General features: G+C 39.9%; 1 protein-coding gene across 1 annotated transcript in view; it reads left to right on the forward strand.

Moving 5' to 3' along the window:
• LOC140492104 (uncharacterized) overlaps positions 1-21,285 on the forward strand; it is a 42,059-nt gene that overhangs the window by 5,462 nt on the left and 15,312 nt on the right. Inside the window, exons 2-3 of the mRNA XM_072590854.1 lie at positions 15,152-15,268; positions 18,715-18,819. Coding sequence (XP_072446955.1) covers positions 15,152-15,268; positions 18,715-18,819 — 222 coding nt within the window. The remainder of the gene's footprint in view (positions 1-15,151; positions 15,269-18,714; positions 18,820-21,285) is intronic.

The following is a 21,285-nucleotide window of genomic DNA, read 5'->3' on the forward strand; positions in this document are numbered from 1 at the left end:
CTGCTCGTTGGATGCTGCCTGAACTGCTGTGCTCTTCCAGCACCACTAATCCAGTACTAAATACAATCTGGCCACTCAATCTCTCTGAATCATTGCTGTGTCCTTCTCTCATGGACAGCCCTCTTGGTTACTGTCCTGATGCTGAGCTTCATCTTCAGCCTCAGAGGATTTCTTTTTATTAGATTAGATTCCCTACAGTGTGGAAAAAGGCCCTTCGGCCCAACCAATCCACACCGACCCTCTGAAGAATAACCCACCCAGACCCATTTCACTCTGACTAATGCACCTAACACTATGGGCAATTTAGCATGGCCAATTCGCCTGACCTGCACATCTTTGGACTGTGGGAGAAAACCCACGCAGACACGGGGACAATATGCAAACTCCACACAGATAGTCACCCAAGGCTGGAATTGAACCAATTTTTCTTGTTCCTCAATTTAATTTGCATCCAAGACATCCTCCATTGTCTGTACAAATTGGAAAGGGCACAGCATATTGCAATGACATCTGTGTTATACTATAAAGTCATGTTGGAGTGGACCAGGCATCAAAACTTCATCATCAGATGGTTTATGGCTTGTTCAACTATGGTACTGCAAGAAGCAAGAGCAGCACTGTCCCATAGTACTGCAGCAATCTGTGCCTTTCCTACAGTTGCCATGATCTGGTCTCAGAGAGGTTACCATCTGTCTGCTAGTCAGAAATAACAAGCCTGAGTGCTGCTCTCACCCCTGACTGGAGCACAGGGGCCCAACCTGAGCTCAGCACAGTTAGCTGACCCCAATGTGAGTGCGGTGGTTCTGTCCTTGATGTGAACATTACAGACCATCTAGAGCCATGGGTCCTGATGTACCCTACTGTCCTGAATATTGCTCCCAACAGCCATCTCTGTATGGACTGAGGACCTCTGGAAGAAACAGTATTTTTATCATGCAATTTTATTGTCCCCAGTGTTTTCCAGTTGCATTTCACATCTAGAGAACAGCAAGTGACAGTAATGGCAGTAGACATGGTCAGCACTAGATTCTGTCAAGTTACCAGGTACCATCCCCTTCCCCGGAGCCTCCATATCTCCTTAATTTGCTGCAGTACTGCAATTTTAACATTTGTCCATATCTGGAGTGAAGCCAATAAGCCCTAGTTCTTAGCATTCCTGCGTGCATTCTTAGTGGATTCTGTCCTGCTGCTTTTCTCTTTGGATATTGCTGATCATGCTGGGCTTTCTAAAGGACGCTACATTCTACTCATATTAATTGTCAGTAGTTGCAAGACCACCTGAATAGCAGGATGGACTTCAGACATATCAGATCCATTAGCAAATAATCTATGAGGAAAGTCAGAGGAATCACAGTGTTATTGAAGGGATGCCTGACCCCTCACATCATAATCATGTTGACTATTATACTCTCACATATTAAGGCATAGAAACTATCAATCTGTGACAAAGAACTCCAAGATGTGTGACTTTTCCAAATGCACAGTTGTCAACCAATGCCCCCAGACTTCTGCTAGGAAGACACCTTGAAATGCACCTCACTTGCAACCGTACCTTTCACATCACAATAGACTTGCTGACTTTTCTGCGTGAGGCTATGGAAGCTGCTACAAGTTGTCTTCCAGTTCTTGCTATAGATTGTCAATGGGACAAATCCCATCTATCAAATGGGAATGTCAGATTTAACTTTTAAGTTCCTTCTTACAATAGAACTTGTTGAACTTACACAACAAGGAAGTAGTCAATGGGAATAATTTTACGCTCATGACTGCTTGAAGCCATAATCATAAGCTGCAGGGGCGGCATGGTGGCTCCGTGGTTAGCACTGCTGCCTCACAGTACCAAGGACCCGGGTTTAATTCCAGCCTTGGATAACTGACTGTGTGGAGTTTGCACGCTCTCCCTGTGCCTGCGTGGGTTTCCTCTGGGCACTCTGGTTTCCTCCCACAATCTAAAGATGTGCAGGTCAGGTGAATTGGCTATGCTAAATTGCCCCATACTGTTAGGTGCATTAATCAGGGGTAAATGTAGGGGAATGGGTCTGGGTAGGTTACTATATGGACTTGTTGGGCTGAAGGGCCTGTTTTCATACTGTAAGGAATCTAATCTAATCTTTGACAATTATTGACCTCAAAAGGAATGGTGATTTGAAGGCAGATAGATAATATTGTTTCATCAATGAAGACATGATAACTACAATTGCCTCTCGCAGGGCCACAAAACAAATATTCCAAACTTCACCCTGTAGATGGAAACAGTAACTTGTTCCTTTTACTTTATGTGTGATCCCATCATTTTGTAAACCTATTGCACAGTTGACTTTCAGTCCAATGTTGTGAGGTTCCATCTTATGTTTGTGAATGTGAATTGCAGACACTACCTATGACCCATGCATTCCCCTATTCTTCAAATTCTATTTTATGTTGTTTTTGTGGCCCTGATGAATTTTCAGCCTTCCCACAGTTTCAGTTGATCTTCTGTACATCACTTAACATGAATGTTTTACCTGCAGAAACCATGATGCAGGAGGTTCTTGTTGGCCCCACAACCTCCACGCGTAGAAGCCTGAGTAACCATGACCTACATGAACTTTCCTTCAAAAGGTCCCAGCCCCGTCCCATTCACTAAGATATCTCACTCTAATATCTACAACCTTTCATCATCACCTTTCTCTCAGTGAGCCAGTACAGCGAAGCTCATCTCCAGACTTGATCTACCCACTTTCTCCAAGATGTCACCCTGATAGGCTCCCAGACTATGAGTGATGCTGACTGACCTCCCTGTAAATCATTAGACTGTTTACACTTGACCACGTGGCCCAATTACTGGATTGCAAAGATATAGATTCCTAGACTCAGCTAACTCCAAGTGTCTGACTGACTCTGGCTGAACCTCTGGACCAATATCTAACAAATTGTGGCAGTATCCACTTACTGGCTAAAGCTCATCCGCACTCTCTAAGCATTCATCTCCTTCAGCTTTAACGCATCACCATTTCCTTCCAGCGCATAAACTGTTTCCTGAATCAGCTATTGGCACATGCTGCAGCTCTGATCCTGACGTAACTTTGTGTAACACATTTCCACACCCTCTCTGACTGAAAGATTTACTCTTCAATGTTCCCCACCACCCTGCCATTCCTTCTGTGGTAAAAAGCAAACTAAAACATTGAGGGTACCTGCTTATAAAACAGCCTAAAAGAGAGAAGCTGCCTGTCTCCAAAATAGGCTAGGAGGCAGAACATACCTGGTTCCATGTCAGAAATAAACATCCTCTATAGGTGCATAAAATGCCTGGCTGTTTAGTGTAAACTGATCACCCACAAGCAAGCAAGTCCTGGCCAGTTAGCCTAAAACCCATCACTGGAAAAAAAAACCTAGAAATAGCAGAAAATCTAGAATAGAAAACCTAGAAATTGAGAAAAGCTTAGCACAACCAGAGCCCACATGACTGGGTGAAAGATGCAGTGATGTAATGAGATCAGCCAAGTGGACTCCATGGAATATGAGCTCCCTGAATAGGCTTGTTAATCCGGTCCACAGAATCAGAGAGTCAAAGAGATGTACAGCAGGGAAACAGACCCTTCGGTCCAACTCATCCATGCCAACCAGATACCCCAACCCAATTCAGTCCCACCTGCCAGCACCCGGCTCATATCTCTCCAAACCCTTCCTATTCATATACCAATCCAGATGCCTTTTAAATGTTGAAATTGTACTAGCCTCCACCACTTCCTGTGGTGGCTCATTCCATACACATACCACCCTCTGCGTGAAAAAGTTGCCCCTTAGGTCCCTTTTATATCTTTCCCCTTTCACCCTAAACCTATGCCCTCTACTTTTGGATTCCCTTATACCAGGGAAAATATTTTGTCTATTTATCCTATCCATACCCCTCATGATTTTTTAAACCTCATTGAGGACACCCCTCAGCTTCCGATGCACCAGGGAAAACAGCCCCAGCCTACTCAACCTCTCCCTATAGCACACATCCTCCAAACCTGGCCACATCCTTGTAAATCTTTTCTGAACTCTTTCAAGTTTCACAACATCTTTCGATAGGAAAGAGACCAGAACTGCACACAATATTCCAAAAGTGGCCTAATCAATGTCCTGTACAACTGCAATATGACCTTCCAACTCCTGTATCAATAAAGGAAAGCATACCAAATGCCTTCTTCACTATCCTATCTACCTGTGACTCCACTTTCAAGGAGCTATGAACCTGCACTCCAAGTTCTCTTTGTTTAGTAACACTCCCTAGAACTTTACCTTTAAATATATAAATCCTGCTAAGATTTGCTTTCCCAAGATGCAGCACCTCGCATTTATCTAAATTAAACTCCACCTGCCACTCCTCAGCCATTGGCCCATTCGATCAAGGTCCTGTTGTAATCTGAGGTAACCTTCTTCGCTGTCCACTACACCTCCAATTTTGGTGTTGTCTGAAAACTTACTAACTGTACCTCTTATGCTCACATCTAAATCATTTATATAAATGGTGAAAAGTAGTGGACCCAGCACCGATCCTTGTGGCACTCCACTGGTCACAGGTCTCCAGACTGAAAAGCAACCCGCCATCACCATCCTCTGTCTTCTACCTTTGAGCCAGTTCTGTATTAAAATGGCTAGTTCTCCCTATATTCCATGACATCTAACCTTACTAATGAGTTTCCCATGGGCAACCTTGTCAAACGCCTTACTGAAGTCCACATAGATCATGCCTACCATTCTGCCTTCATCAATCCTCTTTGTTACTTCCTCAAAAAACTCAATCAAGTTTGTGAGACATGATTTCCCACGCACAAAACCATACTGACTATCCCTAATCAGTCCTTGCCTTTCCAAATACATGTACATCCTGTCCCTCAGGATTCCCTCCAAAGATTTGCCCACCACCGACGTCAGGCTCACAGGCCTATAGTTTCCCGGCTTGTCCTTATCACCTTTCTTAAACAATGGAACCACATTAGCCAATCTCTGTTAGTCTTCGGGCTCCTCACCTGTGACTATCGATGACACAAATATCTCAGCAAAGGACCCAGCAATCACTTCCCTAGCTTCCCATAGAATTCTAGGGTACACACCATTGGGTCCTGGGATTTTATTCACTTTATGTGTTTCAAGACATCCAGCACTTCCTCCTCTGTAATATGGACATTTTTCAAGATGTCACCATCTATTTCCCGACATTCTATAACTCTCATGTCCTTTTCCACAGTAAACACTGATCCAAAATACTCATTTATTATCTCCCCATCTCCTGCAGCTCCACACAAAGGCCACCTTGCTGATTTTTGAGGGGCCCTATTCGCTCCCTAGTTACCCTTTTGTCCTTAATGTATGTTTAAATACCCTTTGGATTCTCCTTGACTCTTATTTGCCAAAATTATCTCATGTCCCCTTTTTGTCCTCCTGATTTCCCTCTTAAGTATACTCCTACTGCCTTTATACTCTTATAAGTATTCACTCGATCTATCCTATCTATACCTGACATATGCTTCCTTCTTTTTCTTAATCAAACCCTCAATTTCTTTAATTGTCCAACAATCAGTATATCTACCAGCCTTTCCTTTCACCCTTTCAATAATGTCTCTGGACTCTTGTTATCTTATTTCTGAAGGCTTTCCACTTTCCAGCCATCCTTTTACCTGTGAACATCTGCCCCCAATCACTTTTGAAAGTTCTTGCCTAATACCATCAAAATTAGTCTTCCTCAAATTTAGAAATTCAACTTTTAAATCTGGTCTATCCTTTTCCATCACTATTTTAAAACTAACAGAATTAAGGTCGCTGGCCCCAAAGTGCTCCCCCACTGACACCTCAGTCACCTGCCCTGCCTTATTTCCCAAGAGAAGGTCAAGTTTTCCACCTTCTTTCATCGGGACATCCACAGACTAAATCAGAAAATTTTCTTGTACACCCTTAAGATATTCCTCTCCATTTAAATCCTTAACACTATGGCAGTTCCAGTCTATGTATGGAAAGTTAAAATCCCCAACCATAACCACCCTATTATTCTTACAGATAACTGATATTTCCTTACAAATTTGTTTCTCAATCTCCCGCTGACTGTTAGGAGTCTATAACACAATCCCAATAAGGTGATGATCCCTTTCTTATTTCTCAATTCCAACCAAATAACCTCCCTAATGTATTTCTGGGAATATCCTTCCTCAGCACACCTGTAATGCTATCCCTTATCAAAATGCCACTTCCCCATCTCTCTTACCTCCCTTTCTGTCCTTCCTGTCACATTTGTATCCTGAAATATTAACCTCCCTGTCCTGTCCATCCCTGAGTCACATTTCTGTAATTGCTATGATACCCCAGTCCCATGTTCCTTACTATGCCCTGAGTTTATTGCCTTCCCTATTAGGCCTCTTGCATTGAAATAAATGCAGTTTAATTTATCAGTCCTACCTTGTTCTCTGCTTTGTCCCTGCCTGTCCTGACTGTTCGACTCATTTCTTTTCTCAATTGTACCAGTCTCATATTGAACCCTTTCCTCACTATTGCCTTGTGAACCCCAACCCTCCCCACCAAATTACTAGTTGAAGTCCTCCCGAGCAGCTCTAGCAAATTTCCCTGCCAGCATTTTGGTCCTATTCCAATTCAGGTGCAGTCGGTCCTTCAGGGAGTCCTGGCTGACAGATATAAACAGGAATGTCAGAGGCACTGTTTACTCCAAGAGTTGGCTCTGAGGCAGCTAGACCGTCACAGTACTTTACATATACAAGTAAAGTGTGACTAGGTGATAGGACACCAGCCTCTGTCGAGTTATTTCAAAATTGAAAACAATTTTCCCATTTTTCTTTGTGGATATAACAAGCAGTATTGATAAAGAAGAACCAGCAGATGTAGCAGATTTGGATTTTCATACGTCTTTGTATAAGATGCCAAAAAGAAAATTATTGCTCAAGGTAGGACCACACAGTGTTGATGGTAATGTATTAGCATGAATTGGAATTGATTACACAAACACTAGATAGAGATCTGGGATTAATGGGTCTTTTTTAGGATGGAAATCTATAACTAATGAGTGCCATAATAATTAGCCTAAAGACCTCAATTATTTACCATTTACATTAGTAACTTGGAGGAGGGAGCAAAATGTAGTGTGTCGAAATTTGCTGATGATACAAAAATAGATGGGAGGGCATATTGTAATAAGGACATAAGGAATCTGCAAGGGGATACATGCCAGTTGAGTGACTGGCAAAAACTTGACATTTGGAGCTTAATGTAGGAGACTGTGATGTTATGCACTTTTGTAAAAAGGATTAAAGACAGAACTATTATTTAAGTTCAAAGAACCTCCAACAAAGCATAGCACAGAGGAGGGATTTGGGTGTTCTTATACATGAAGCATGTAATGTTAGCTTGCAGGTGCAGCATATAAAAAAGTTTATCCTTTATCGCTTTCAGGCTGGAGTTTAAAAATAGACAGTCTTGGTACAAGTTTACAAGGTGTAGGTGAGGCCGCAGAGGTGAGACTCTGTACAGTTTTGGTCACTGTTTTAAAGAAATCATACATTGGTATCTGAAACTATCCAAAGGGATTCACTCGGCTGATCCCTGGGATGAAAGGATTCACTTATCAAGAATGGCTAAACTAGTTAAGGCCTCGACTCATTGGAGTTTAGAAAGATGAAGGTAATCTTATCAACAAATATATGATTCTGAAGGGGCTTGACAGAGCTGGTGTTAAGAATAATAACAAAATAGTGTGGATGCTGGAAATGTCAAACAAACAGAAAAATTACTGGAGGAACTGAAATCTGGCAGCATCTGTGGAGAGGGAAACAGATGTGAAGGAGAGTCACACAAGACTCAAAATGTTAACTCTTTATCTCTCTGTTGATGTACAAGATCAGACTTACACAGTTAATTGTAGGTCCCAGGGGAGTGTTCCTGAACAGACAGACCTAGGGGTGACGGTAGATAGCTCCTTGAAAGTGGAATCGGTGATAGATAGGGTGGTGGAAAAGGAATTTGGCACACTTGCCTTCATCGGTCAGAGCATTGATCACATGAGTTGAGACGTCATGTTACAGTTGTACAAGATGTTGGTAAGGCCACATTTGGAGTACGACATAGTGGTTGCCCTGCTATTAGAAGGATGTTATTAAACTGGAAAGGGTGAATAAAAGATCGACAAGGAAAGGTTGGATAGGCTGGGACTTTCTTTCCCTGGAGCATGGGAGACTGAGGGGAGTGACCTTTAAGAACATTATAAAATCCTAAGGGGCATATATAAAGTGAATAGCCAAGTTTTTCTCCTCAGTATAGAGGAGTCCAAAACAAAGGACATAGGTTTAAGCCGAGAGAGGAAAGGTTTAAAAGGGACTTTAGGGGCATCTATATCACACAGAGGGTGGTGCATATATGGAACAACTGCTACAGGAGTGGTAGGGATGAGTGCAATTATAATATTTAAAATACATTTGAATAGATATGTGGACAGGAAAGGATTAGCGGAATTTCAGCCAAATGTAGGCAAATGAGAATAGTTTCGTTTAGGAAGCCAGGTTAGCATGTATGAGTTGGTCTGAAGAACATGTTTCCGTGCTATATGACCCAATGATTCTATAACTGTATGTGGAGAAAACATTTCTAAACTTGCTGTTCTGCTTTTACCTCTAGTTTATTCTCCAGTTATCAATTTTTTGAGTGATCTAAGTAAAGGATCCTAGTCATAGAGTCATAGAGATGTACGGCATGAAACAGACCCTTCTGTCCAACTCATCCATGCCAACCAGATACCCCAATCCAATCCAGTCCCACCTGCCAGCACCTATACCATATCCGTCCAAACCCTTCCTATTCATATACCCATCCAGATGCCTTTTAAATAGTGCAATTGTACTCGCCTCCACCACTTCCTCTAGCAGCACATTTTATACATGTGCCACCTTTCGAGTGAAAAAGTTGTCCCTTAGGTCTCTTTTATATCTTTCCCCTCTCACCCTAAACCTATGCCCTCTAGTTCTAGACTCCCCCACCTCAGAGAAAAGACTTTGCCTACTTACCCTATCCATGCCCCTCATGATTTTATAAACCTCTATAAGGTCATCCCTCAGCCTCCGACACTCCAGGGAAAACAGCCCCAGCCTATTCAACCTCTCCCTATAGCTCAAATCCTCCAACCCTGGCAACATCCTTGTAAATCTTTTCTGAACCCATTCAAGTTTCACAATATCTTTCTGATAGGAAGGAGACTAGAATTGCACGCAATATTTCAAAAGTGGCCTAACTAATGTCCTGTACAGCCATAACATGACCTCCCAACTCCTGTACTCAATACTCTGACCCATAAAGGAAAGCATTCCAAATACCTTCTTCACTATCCTATCTACCTGCGACTCCACTTTCAAGGAGCTATGAACCTGCACTCCAAGGTCTCTTTATTCAGCAACACTTCCTAGGACCTTACCACTAAGTGTATAAGTCCTGCTAAGATTTGCTTTCCCAAAATGCAGTAGCTCACATTTATCTAAATTAAACTCCATCTGCCACGTCTCAGCCCATTGGCTAAAAAAAAGTAAATATTCCTAGGAATCTGCTGAAATTGTTTGCACTAATCTGTGACTTTAGAATCAAGCAAGTTATCCAGTTCTCTGTGCCTGTGAACATCTCATTGTCCAAAGGTTTCACGAAGACTTGGCATTCATCATTTGAAACTGTTTCATTGAATGGCATGCTATAATTCCTTTATTTTCTCTTTAACATATTCTTTAACTGTGTCTGTCTGTGTGTGATTGAAAGTTATGATCAAAGATTGCAAATATTGCTTCAATCACTTGTTTTATCTTTGTTCTGCTAAAATTACATTGTTAATAATAAATTGATTTTTTTTAAGTTATAAACTTGATGTTCTTTTATTTGTAAAGTCTGGTTAGGAAGAAATGTGAAATGTTTAGAGTTATTGAATGTTTTAATTTCACTGTGTTGCGAATCCAATGATAGTGATGCTAATTTGGTTGGCTTGCTATATCTGTGTTGTAATATTTCTTCTTTGCTTGTGGGTGGAGGAGGTGGGGAGAGGTGGATGCAGGGTGATGTTGTGGGTGAAGTTGGGGATTTTAACAATGTATAGTCGCTCCTTTTAGGCTAAGTATTTTCCTAATCTGCAAACGCATTTATTTCAATCAAGGAGCAAACTTTCATGACTATCCTACATTAAGCATAGGATCCAATTATATATTTCTATAACATTTATTTAATGCCTCATGCATCATTACCGGGGAATAATAAGTATCACATCCCTGCACCCTACTGTATTGAATGGGTTCCCTTTCCTGTTCCTCAGGTGCTGTCTGACCTGCTGTGCATGTCCAGCACCACTCTAATCTCGACTCTAATCTCCAGCATCTGCAGTCCTCACTTTCGCCTAGAGGGAAGGTAGCTGAGAGTGCAATAGATAGATGAAGGTGGGGGTATTTTTGATAGGTCGGGGGGAGGGTGGAGTGGATAGGTGGGAAGGAAGATGGACAGGTAGGATAGGTCATGGAAGCAGTGCTGAGCTGGAAGGTTGGAACTGGGAGAAGGTGGGGGGAGACGAAATGAGGAAACTGGTGGAACTCGTGGATACAGGTCCAGTGCTGATCGGAGGAGGCAGAGAATCAACTCCGGTGCTATCTGGAATCGGCTTATTGAGCCATGTTAAAACAGTCCGCAGGTACCTTGGACGGGTATGCCACCACCATCATAGACTTTATCAGCAAGTGTGTGGGGGACTGCATACTGAGGAGGTCAATCCGGGTATTTCCCAACAGAAAATCCTGGATGAATCAGGACATAAAGAACCTGTTAAAAACCAGGCGTGAGGCCTTCAGATCAGGAGAGCTACTCAAATATAAGGAATCCAAGTATGACCTTCGCAGGACCATTAAGACAGCCAAGGACCAATACCAATCCAAACTAGAGACCCAGACAGACAGCCAGTGACTATGGCAAGGACTAAATCTTTTGCATTGTGAATAGGTGACATAGGTGAATTTTTAACTTCCTTAATTCCTTCAAACATCTTTATGTGGAATTATTGGGATTGAGTCTTCATGCCAATGCAAATACAATGCTGTGTGTAAAGCAGAACAATGAATGAAGAAATATAGCAGTTACTTTGGTCAATACTTTAAAGTTAAAGTAATGCATGCAAACTAAATACATGGGTCCGATTCCTTTGGGGTTGCTGCATTGCTGCAAATAAACAAGTTAGAAATCAAAATGCAAAAATGCTTTGCAACTAATTGTTGAAGAGTCAAGATTTTGTTCGTTGTGGCCTTGTCTCTATACCCTTATATTCAAATTGCCCAGCATCTTTCATATTTCAAAATAAAAATGATCATGCCAAAGCTGTTATTGGCCAGAACCAAAACCTGTTGGCACATTGCCTACTAATGTTTGTTCACCAGAGTTTCTGTAAAGATGCAAAGCTTTGATGAAATTAAATTCATCTTCCAAAACAGCAAAACTGAACAATGAATAAGATTCAATCTACTGGCTGGTGATACAACAACTTCCTCTATGCCCAAGGAAACAGGGTTTGGTTCCTGTTGGCTAAGCCAGCCAGAGTCTATTTGCAGAACAAAGCTATTTCTAAACATCCTCTGCTGACCCTTTCTGTTTTATGAAGCTTTCAGCACAATCGCTTGAAGTACACTGAAATTATTTTATCTCATTATTATCTAAATACTTCAAATGTATTTTTGCATCAAAAACACTGTTAGTTTATGGCATTTTTTGGGAACTCTGTTAAAACTGACTGTAAATGCAAGTAATTTTAAATTATGAAATTAACAGACCGTTTGTAATAAATTATTAACAGAATCCCGGGCAGCTTTTATTAAATTTTATTAAAATTATCTCGTTACATTTTTCTTCAATTCCTCTTTCAAGTAATACAAAAATAATTCCACAACTTCTGTGACATTTACTGAAATAAATCCAACAACCTCAACACATATTTGTTATAAGGAATCAAAGGTTATTGGAGTTAGGTCAAAATTGTGGCCATAGTTAAATCAGCCATGATCTTATCAAATGTTGGAGCAGGCATGAGGGCCTCAATGAGCCACTCCTGCTCCTAATTTATTTGTTTTTATGTTTGTTTTTAACACTGTTTACACTAGACAGTCAAATACTTTGGCATTAACAAAATTGCATTGACTTGATCCCTCATTCCCCTAAGATACAGACTTACAATTATTTTAATTTGTGGTTACTTCCAGTTTAGATTATAAAACAAAATTAGTGTTAACAATCACAACATGATTAGAAAGCTTTGTGACAAAGAGTTCCAAATTCTAATAAGTGATATTTTTTCTGCATCACCCTTAATTCTTTAATACACTTAAATATTTGTCCCCTTATTATATATCATATACAAGTAGAAACAATTTAACATGAAATATCTTAGTATAAGTATTCATTCCTAATAATACCTGAGTGAACATAAACAACATTTTCTCTCTTTTTGATACTTCAAATAATACTGCTCAAAATTACATACAACACAGTGTAGCTGTGGTTTAATTAAAATCTAAGCCAGGCTCAATATTTTGTCTCCACGTTTGGCTTATATGTCTCCAGATACAAAGCTGGTGTTTCCCATATCCTTTGAATGATCTTATATACCAAAGTGTGCTGCCACCTTTGATAATTTGTGTTGTACCTGTAAAATCTCCTCATTGGGTCTAAATTTTCTGGTCCAAATATTAATAGCACACAACAACTCAGACTTCATTCCACTTAATGAGTTACCTGTTACTAAATTTCTGAGTAATACTACTTACTCACAACAACACTGATTTCTGAGACATCTTACAAACTATGGTGTGTCTCAAGTGGTCAGCCCATCAACAGTTGTCCTGGCATATCTTCTGAAGTAGGTGACTGAACTGTTCACAAAGTTGTTTCTTTATTCCCCTTTCCTTGTTCCGACCATGCCACATAAGGTAACAATTGTCTTTATCCCATCCAAGTGATTTTCAATGATGTTGCTATTGTGTTTGAAGCCTGTATTTTCTCTGGACCCTTTCTTCAAGGCAATTCTTGACTAAATGCAAGCAATTGTTTAAGATGGTATCCCTAATATGTCTCAATGATTAAGTGCAGGTCACGGTTTTCCAATCACGGAAAAAAAATGTCCTTCACAGCTTACACACCATAGAAAATTACTAGAGACTGTCAATAAAAATTGGTGGTTTGACCAATATTTTTGCATCCTGCATACCTGTCCTCATGCCCATAATTGCAGTTCTACATCCAGGTTATCAATTACTTCCTCACTGAACATTTCACCACCATAAAACAAATCTAGCTCAGAGAACTTCACCACAACAAGCTAACATTCATTAATAATAAATAAAAAAATACAAGCCTGGTTGCATGATTCAAAGTGATTGATACAAGAATAAATAACACTTGGATCATAGACTTATTGTATGCTTGTATCTGTTTCTGCATATTCTTACATATCATTTTTATCATGTTCTTCTCATACATTTAAAACCATATGATGTAAGGTATAGTTGCCACATACGGTGTACTCTTGTTTCTAAGTCGTCCATATGTTGCACCCTATCTGCCACTTCTTCATCCATTCAAGCTTCACCTATGTCTTCCTGCAGTATTTTTAACCAAAATAGCAATCAAATTTTTCTTACCCTTATCTTACCCTTACCCTTATCTGCTCACCTAGTGTCACTAATTGAGTGACACTAGATCATTCCAATATTGTTCCCTCAGATCCAACATTATATCCAACTATTTATATACAGCAAAGCTAACAGAAACCATTGTGAAATACCACAGTCTACAACTTTCTGGATTTCTAGTCCTATAGATTTCCTCTTATCATTTTAATTTGCCTTTTGATATTCATCAATCTATACATCTGAGTCAACCTTAAAGAATTCTTTGTAAGAAAATTTTAGGATAGATTTGAAATTAAAGGATGATAGTTGCACAGATATTCAAATTCATTTATGAAGTTTTTTTCTACATGGCATTAAAGGGAGTATTGCCAAAATGTCATCCTTTTAATTTGAAACCTATCCTTAATTGTCATTACAAGGAATTCTTAAAGATTGATTTAGCATGCCTGTCATTTAGAAAAATCAAACTGTTTAACCGTGCTTAATTCTATCAAATTTTTAAAAATTGCTTTTAATGATTCTATTTTATTAACTCTAATAACTTACAAAAAATTCTGAGCAAAGTTAATTGTTAAATATTTTCCTAACTTATATCTATCTTCTATTTTAAATAAGTCACATTTTTTTGGGTTTAGTAATGGTGCAACATCTGCTGAATTTTGGAAAATTATAGCCTTACCTCCTTTTATTGCTTTCCTGCTTGCCTTAGGCTTCTGGATGTAAACTAGCACATCCCTATAATTGGTCTCCTTTAAACTTGAGCACTTCCTTTATGAAAGTATGATCTATTACCGTCGGTCACTGTGCCTCAGTACACATGACAATAAATTCAATTCAATTTAATTCAATTTCCAGTGAACAATAAAGATTGCACCATGAATACATTGAAACAACTTTGTTAAGTATTTTGATGAAAAAAGTTTGTAAAATATTCCAGTTCTATAACCATCTAAAGGAGAAAGAAGAGGTGACGCTTTAGGATGGACAGTTTATTATTTTGCTACTTCTGATGAAGTGCCTATCCCTTTTCTTGCTCAAAAAGGAGGCCACAATGTGTCCCAGGGATATAGTGAAATCTAATGGGAAATGATTGGAAGAAAAGGATGATGATATGTGTTCACAGAGCTAATTAAGACCTTGCCTTCATTGCAAATTAGACAACTACACCATATTCTGGTGGAACATTTGATCAGAGAATTTACCAGTAAAATTTCAAGGAAAATAAATTACCTGTGCCTTATGCCCGATCAGTGCCCTTGCCCATTTTCTCGTGCACCTCCTCTCCACGTACCCACAATTTTCATTGCATCAACACCAGACATTAACAATCGTCCAGTGTAATGTTGATAAGCAAAACAAAAAACTTCATAGGCTAATGGTACCTATCTCTGATCATCCTCAACTTCAAGAACTGAGTGTGTTACCATTGACTCTGGTCATTAACCTTTTATTAACAGAAAATAGAAAACTATTCTATGAATGTTATGCCCTAGGAATAACAACCAGAGAAGAGACTACAACTGTTAAAACAAATACATCAGAATCATCAGTGACATGGGGCAACACAAGTACACAAGATGCAGGTAGCCAGCAAACTACCAGAATTCCAGGTAAGTGTTTTAATGTTTCAGCTTTCAACACAAAGGTTTATGAATTTGGAATAATACAAGTCATTAACTTTAAGGCCAGTAAGACTCCAAAGAAAGGGTTGTATGCATTCTAGCAATGTCCACTTCAGCAGCAAGAATAGTAAAGCCGAATCTTATTTGAAGCAGAGAGGCAACAAACTGCTGCAGTACAGAGGGTTCTGGGGTTCTTCTATATGTATTACAGGAAGTCAGCATGTGGGTACAGCTAGTAATTAGGAAGGTGAGCAGATTCTGTGCTTTTTTTGCGGGTGTGCCTTGGCTTACTGTTTGGCAGCCAGAAAGCCAGAGGCAACCATACTGCAGCCATGTTTTGGAGACAAAAGGTATGCTTCTCTGAGTGTAAATTCCTTTCCTGATCAATAATAATTAATTTTAAGGAGCCTCCCAGTGCACTAAACAGTACAATAGACATCATAATTACACAAAAAATAAGTTCATGTAACAGATGTTTCAAAGTACAGATTTTTATTACCTTAGGCAGTCAGATGTTGGCTGGTGTAAAAAAATAAAAGATTTGACAGAACATGAAGGATTTTGTCAAGGCAAATGACAAGGGACTTGCAACAAAACAGTAATTTTGCAGTTCCCCAGTTGGGAGCCATTATTATCAGAGAGCACAAGTCAGAGGTTCAATTTTCAGGCCTGTCGCTGACTGCCACTCACTGCATGGCATACTCCCTGCTGGAAAAATAGGATCATAGAATGACCCCTTTAATCATAATGCAGGGTACGACTGGATAATAAGAATGCATATCAATTGAAATAATTTCCATTTCTCAACTGAGAATGCAGGCATCTTTGTCTCATAAATTGAAACAGTAAAAACTATTACTTTATTGTTTGCTAATAAGTATATTGCAACTAGATGCTGGCAAAGTTGCTCATTCATATGGTTCCAAGAGGGATATCACATACAGTTAAGCTCCCAGGTGACAAGGAAAAACTTGTTCCTTTCCTTAATTCACTTATTCCCTTTATTGATTACAACAAGGTTAAGTTAGAAAGGATTCCTTCACTTCTGCATACCTTCTCCAAGATCTAAACTTTAAAAAGGAGCCAATTTAACAAGGCTTTTTTGGATTAACAAAAGGAGTGAATTTATTTTTTTACAAAATATGAGAAGAAATACTACCACAACACACACACACAGTAGAATTTTCCCAGAGCATGAATGAAATGGGCTATGTGTAAAAATATTGGATGAGATGTCCAGTGGGGCCCTTCTCTACATTAACACTGAAAAGTCATGTTTTCAAACTAAATCCTGGCCGTCCAGATGAGATTCTTGCTAGTGAACAGTGAAAGGTTATTACTGAGATTATCGTTCTTAGTATTTTTACTTTTTAAAAATTTGTTCATAAATGCATCACTGCTGCATGTTCAACACCTCCTCCCACTCCACCAAGGATATGAAAATCCTGGGCCTTCTCCACCACCAGATCCAAGGCATTGGACGACTGGATGAAGAATGCCTCATCTTCCACCTTGGGGCCCTTCAACCACATGGCATCAACATTGATTTCACCAGTTTCCTCATCTCCCCTCCTCCCACATCCAATCCGCCAACTCGGCACCACCCTCTTGGACTGTCCTACCTGTCCATCCTCCTTCCACCTCTTTGTTCTAACCTCTGTTCCGACCTATCATCATCAGCACCCACCTGTATCCACCTATTGCTTTTCTAGCTACCTCCCTCCTGCCCCACCCCCACCATCTTGTTTATCTTTCAGCCCTCTTCCCCTTCCACAGTCCTGATGAAGATCTTATGCCTGAAATGTCAACTCCCCTGCTCCTCAGATGCTGCCTGACCTACTGTGCTTTTCCAGCACTTCACGTTTTGACTCTGACTCTCCAGCATCTGCAATCCTCACTTTCTCTCATTAGCAGGAATGACACAAAGGAAGGGATTGAGATGAAAGTAGGTGGCACAGCTATTGGTGCTCATGCAGGTTGGATAAAGCTGTCCCAAGTAAGTGAGTTAACAGTGCAGGGGACGTGCAGAATTTATAGTGCGACAATTTCCCTTTGTCTATCATGTTTGGGGTAAATGTCGCAAATTGTACAGACTGGCTCTGCACTGCCAATTTTCGATTGGTTGTGCAAGGGCCTTTCAAAAATGGTCACAGCACTGGGATTTCAGGATATCCTGGCACCAATGACGATTTTACCTACGATGACTAGGAGATTTAAAATAGCATCAGGTGACTGGGGTGCATGGATTCATGGGATATAGTTAATGAGGTGGTTTAGGGACAATCCTGTGAGAAAACTTACTCCTCCATGGAGCTCAATGAAAATGACAATTTTAGTAAGGTTCAGGCCAATTGCACTTGGATTAGAAATAGGAGGTTACTCCAAAAAAGAATAAAAGCCAGGTTATTTGGTTGTATCTGAATTGTTCTATATTGCAGGAATATTTGGTTACACCAGTAAAGTTGATGTTGACAGTTGAACAGTTGATTTTTGAGATCCTAGGCTTTGTAGGTTGATTAAAATGCTTTTCTCCTGATTCCTTTTTTAAAAAATAATTGCTTGTGGGCAGTCAGAGACAGACATATGTCCTTCATTTCTTTAACTGTGTGCAGGGATTTCCAGAGCATAATAGGCATGCACTAGTCCACAGCAGCTTAATAATACTGTTAACTAGTGGTTAATTTCTTTTAAGGCTTTTTATAAAAAAAAATTCATAGAATAAGGTTGCCACTGGACTGGCCAGCATTTATTACCCATCTGTAATTGCCCAGAGGGTAGTTAAGAGTCAATCACATTGGTGTGTGTCTGGAGTCACATGTAAGCTAGTAAGGTAAGGATGACAGTTTCCTTCCCTAAAGGGCATTAGTGAAGCAAGTGGGTTTTCCAAAAATTGTCAATGGATTTGTGGTTATCATTATACTTTTAACTCCACAATTTTTAAATTGAATTCAAACTCCAGTCTCTGCCATGATGGGACTTGAACGCAGGTCCCTAGAACATTACTTAGGGTTCCAGATTAGAAGTCCAGCACTACACTCAATCATTGACTCAGCCCCTTTTTTGCATATTCCTGGAAGAGGAAACCACAAAAAGTATCTGCAAGAGATGGTTCACTGCCAAGGGGTGAAAAGTGGTGGAGTGATGATCATTACCTTCGTTATCTCAAGTTGCTTTCTGTGTGAACTTTCTTTGGCACCTTTATGTGTCAAATACTATTGATTCCACACAGAATCTTTTTTGGTAGCCAGCCACTGAATTCATACCTGTGGGTATTTTGTGTCTATTGCATTCCTCTTTTTCCTATTGAAAAAATATTTTGGAATTAAGAGTTAAAAACGCCATAGTGTTTGGGATTCTGACATGGTGTTGTAAACAATTGCTTTGAACTGTTGTGAATATTTGTATCATAATCAGAAATACTTTTCATTTTATAGTGTCAAGTATTCCTTCAGTGACAGACACTTCCACCATTGTACCATCTACAGGAAGCAAAAACACAACATTTGGAACAATAACCTCTCAGAAGAATGAAACAACAGGTAAAACCTGTCACTCCATTAAAATGTTGGTACTTCAATGTGGTGTAAACAATCCATCTATACTGGTCATTTTAGGCTTGATAGGGTTTGACATAGATTAAAGATTTCTCCATGTGACTGTTCTTAGCAGTGACACAAGAGGACAGTTGATGCTTGAAGAGGTGAGCTGTTGCATCTTCTTATGGAATATCTAAAGTCACAATTTGCCTCAGGCAGGATTTTTTCAGTCATAGGGAATGCACTATAGAACAGATATTTGCGATCAACAGTTTGCAGATGATCGTGGTGTTTTGCATTCTCCACCAGACTTGAAAGTCACTCTCACTCTCTTCAATTCTGCACACAAAACCCAGCCTGACCCTGAATGTTGCTAAAACAAAACTCATATATCAACCCACACATAGTCAGCCTAATATTTTACCTCTCACATATGTCGAAGGAGAAACTCTGGAATATGTTAAGCATTTCCCAGACCTCAGCTGCCACTTTTCTGAAAAGTGAGAAGATCCAACACTTGAATTGGTTGCTCTGGTTTAGCTTTCTTCAAACTACTACAATAAAAAAAACAAAGTCTTAGTATAGAGAGCAGTTGTCATCTCCTTACTACTGTGGTGGCCAATTTAGACTGTGCATCAGTGATGTATAAGAGATAAACAGAAGGTTCATTAGCAAAGCTCTTCCATATCCTTCAGGTTTATTGTAAGGAACATCAAACACACATTTGGGAGCCCTCTTTGAAGCCAGCTCCACGAGCAGTGAGGTGAAACTCTTGCAACTTCAGAAAACTGGACACTATGTCTGAATGGTCAAAATTTCATCAGATCCTGTTTTTTCAATTCTCAAATGGTCAATATTCCAGGGGAGGGCAAAGAAAACTTTTCAAAGATACTCAAACTCTCCTTGAAACAGGGTAGTATTGATAATAATTATTGGAAGGAATTTTTACCTATTGGTCAGAATGACAACAACATGCCGATCAAGCTGCTTCACACTTCAAGGCACACTGTCTTAATAGTAAGACCAGGAGGAAAGAAGAATAAGCAGATTCTGTACTCTGGATCCCACTATCTCATGGGGCATCCTGATTTTTGTGCCCAAAGATATACAGTTCGAGAACTGCCTTATTCATTCCAAGTTCATAGCGCCAACATTATGCAACTCGTTGCAAGCTCCCTATAGCAGATCTAACTCATACATCTCTTATAACTATACAAAACATCAATGATCGATGATTGAAATTCACACCTCTGAGGGGACATCATTACTGAATTAAGGGACAGGTGTCACTAATAAAATAATCAACATAATTTGTATATGTATTTGTGCATATTTTTATTAAGTAACTATCTCATCAAATAAAAATTGTTATAAATTAGGACAGAAAATTCATAAAATGGTCCCAGTTCTTGATATAGTGAGAAAAACATGAAGAGATGGGTTTGAAAGGTAGTATCTGGTTAATGAACAGGAAAGGGTTAATGGGGTTTTGCAGCATGCGGCAGAAATTATTGCTGAAAATGTGCTAATAACATTAGTACAAATTAGAATTCAATACTTGATTCACAATAAATTGATATTAAATTTCTCAATTACAAAATTAGTCTCAACTTTTCTCTCCATCCTACATCTTCGGGGCGGCACAGTGGCACAGTGGTTAGCACTGCTGCCTCACAGTGCCAGAGACCTGGGTTCAATACCTGCCTCGGGCAACTGTCTGTGTGGAGTTTGCACATTCTCCCCGTGTCTGTGTGGGTTTCCTCCGGGTGCTCCAGTTTCCTCTCACAGTCGAAAGATGTGCAGGTTAGGTGAATTGACCATGCTAAGTTGCCCGTAGTGTTAGGTGAAGGGGTGAAATGTAGGGGAATGGGTCTAGGTGGGTGGCGCGTCGGTGTGGACTTGTTGGGCCGAAGGGCCTGTTTCCACACTGTAAGTAATCTAATCTAATCTTCAACTTCTTCCAGTGATACATGCTAGTTCACCTGAATCTGAGCTTCTTAATGCTCCACTGTAAGGGATCTTCCCAGTACTTCATCCATAGAAGTTTGCTTTGCGCAAGACATGAAAATAAATAATGGCACTACTTAAAAGGAAACATCTAATAATGAAATGGAGTGGGGCATTGATGTCCCTGAAAGGGAGCAAGCCTGTTAGCAAGAAGGAACATGGAAAATAGTAAAAGAAGGTTGGAGGTATAGGAAGAAAAATGGCAGATCAAGTTTAATCCGGGCTAATGAGGTGATGCATTTTAGATGTTCAAGTACAAGTGGGAATTATGTAATGAATAGCAGAATCCTTAGGTGTATTGATATGCAGAGGGATCTGTGTGTGCAGGTCTACAGATCACTGAAGGTGCAGCACAGGTGGATAAGACAGTAAAAAAAGCCTATGGCATGCTTGCCTTTATTGGAAGGGGCATTGAATATAAGGATAGGCAAGTCATGCTGCTGCTTTATAGAACTTTAGTTA

The sequence above is a fragment of the Chiloscyllium punctatum genome, chromosome 20 (genome assembly GCF_047496795.1).
Source record: "Chiloscyllium punctatum isolate Juve2018m chromosome 20, sChiPun1.3, whole genome shotgun sequence".
In the NCBI taxonomy this organism is placed as follows: domain Eukaryota; kingdom Metazoa; phylum Chordata; class Chondrichthyes; order Orectolobiformes; family Hemiscylliidae; genus Chiloscyllium; species Chiloscyllium punctatum.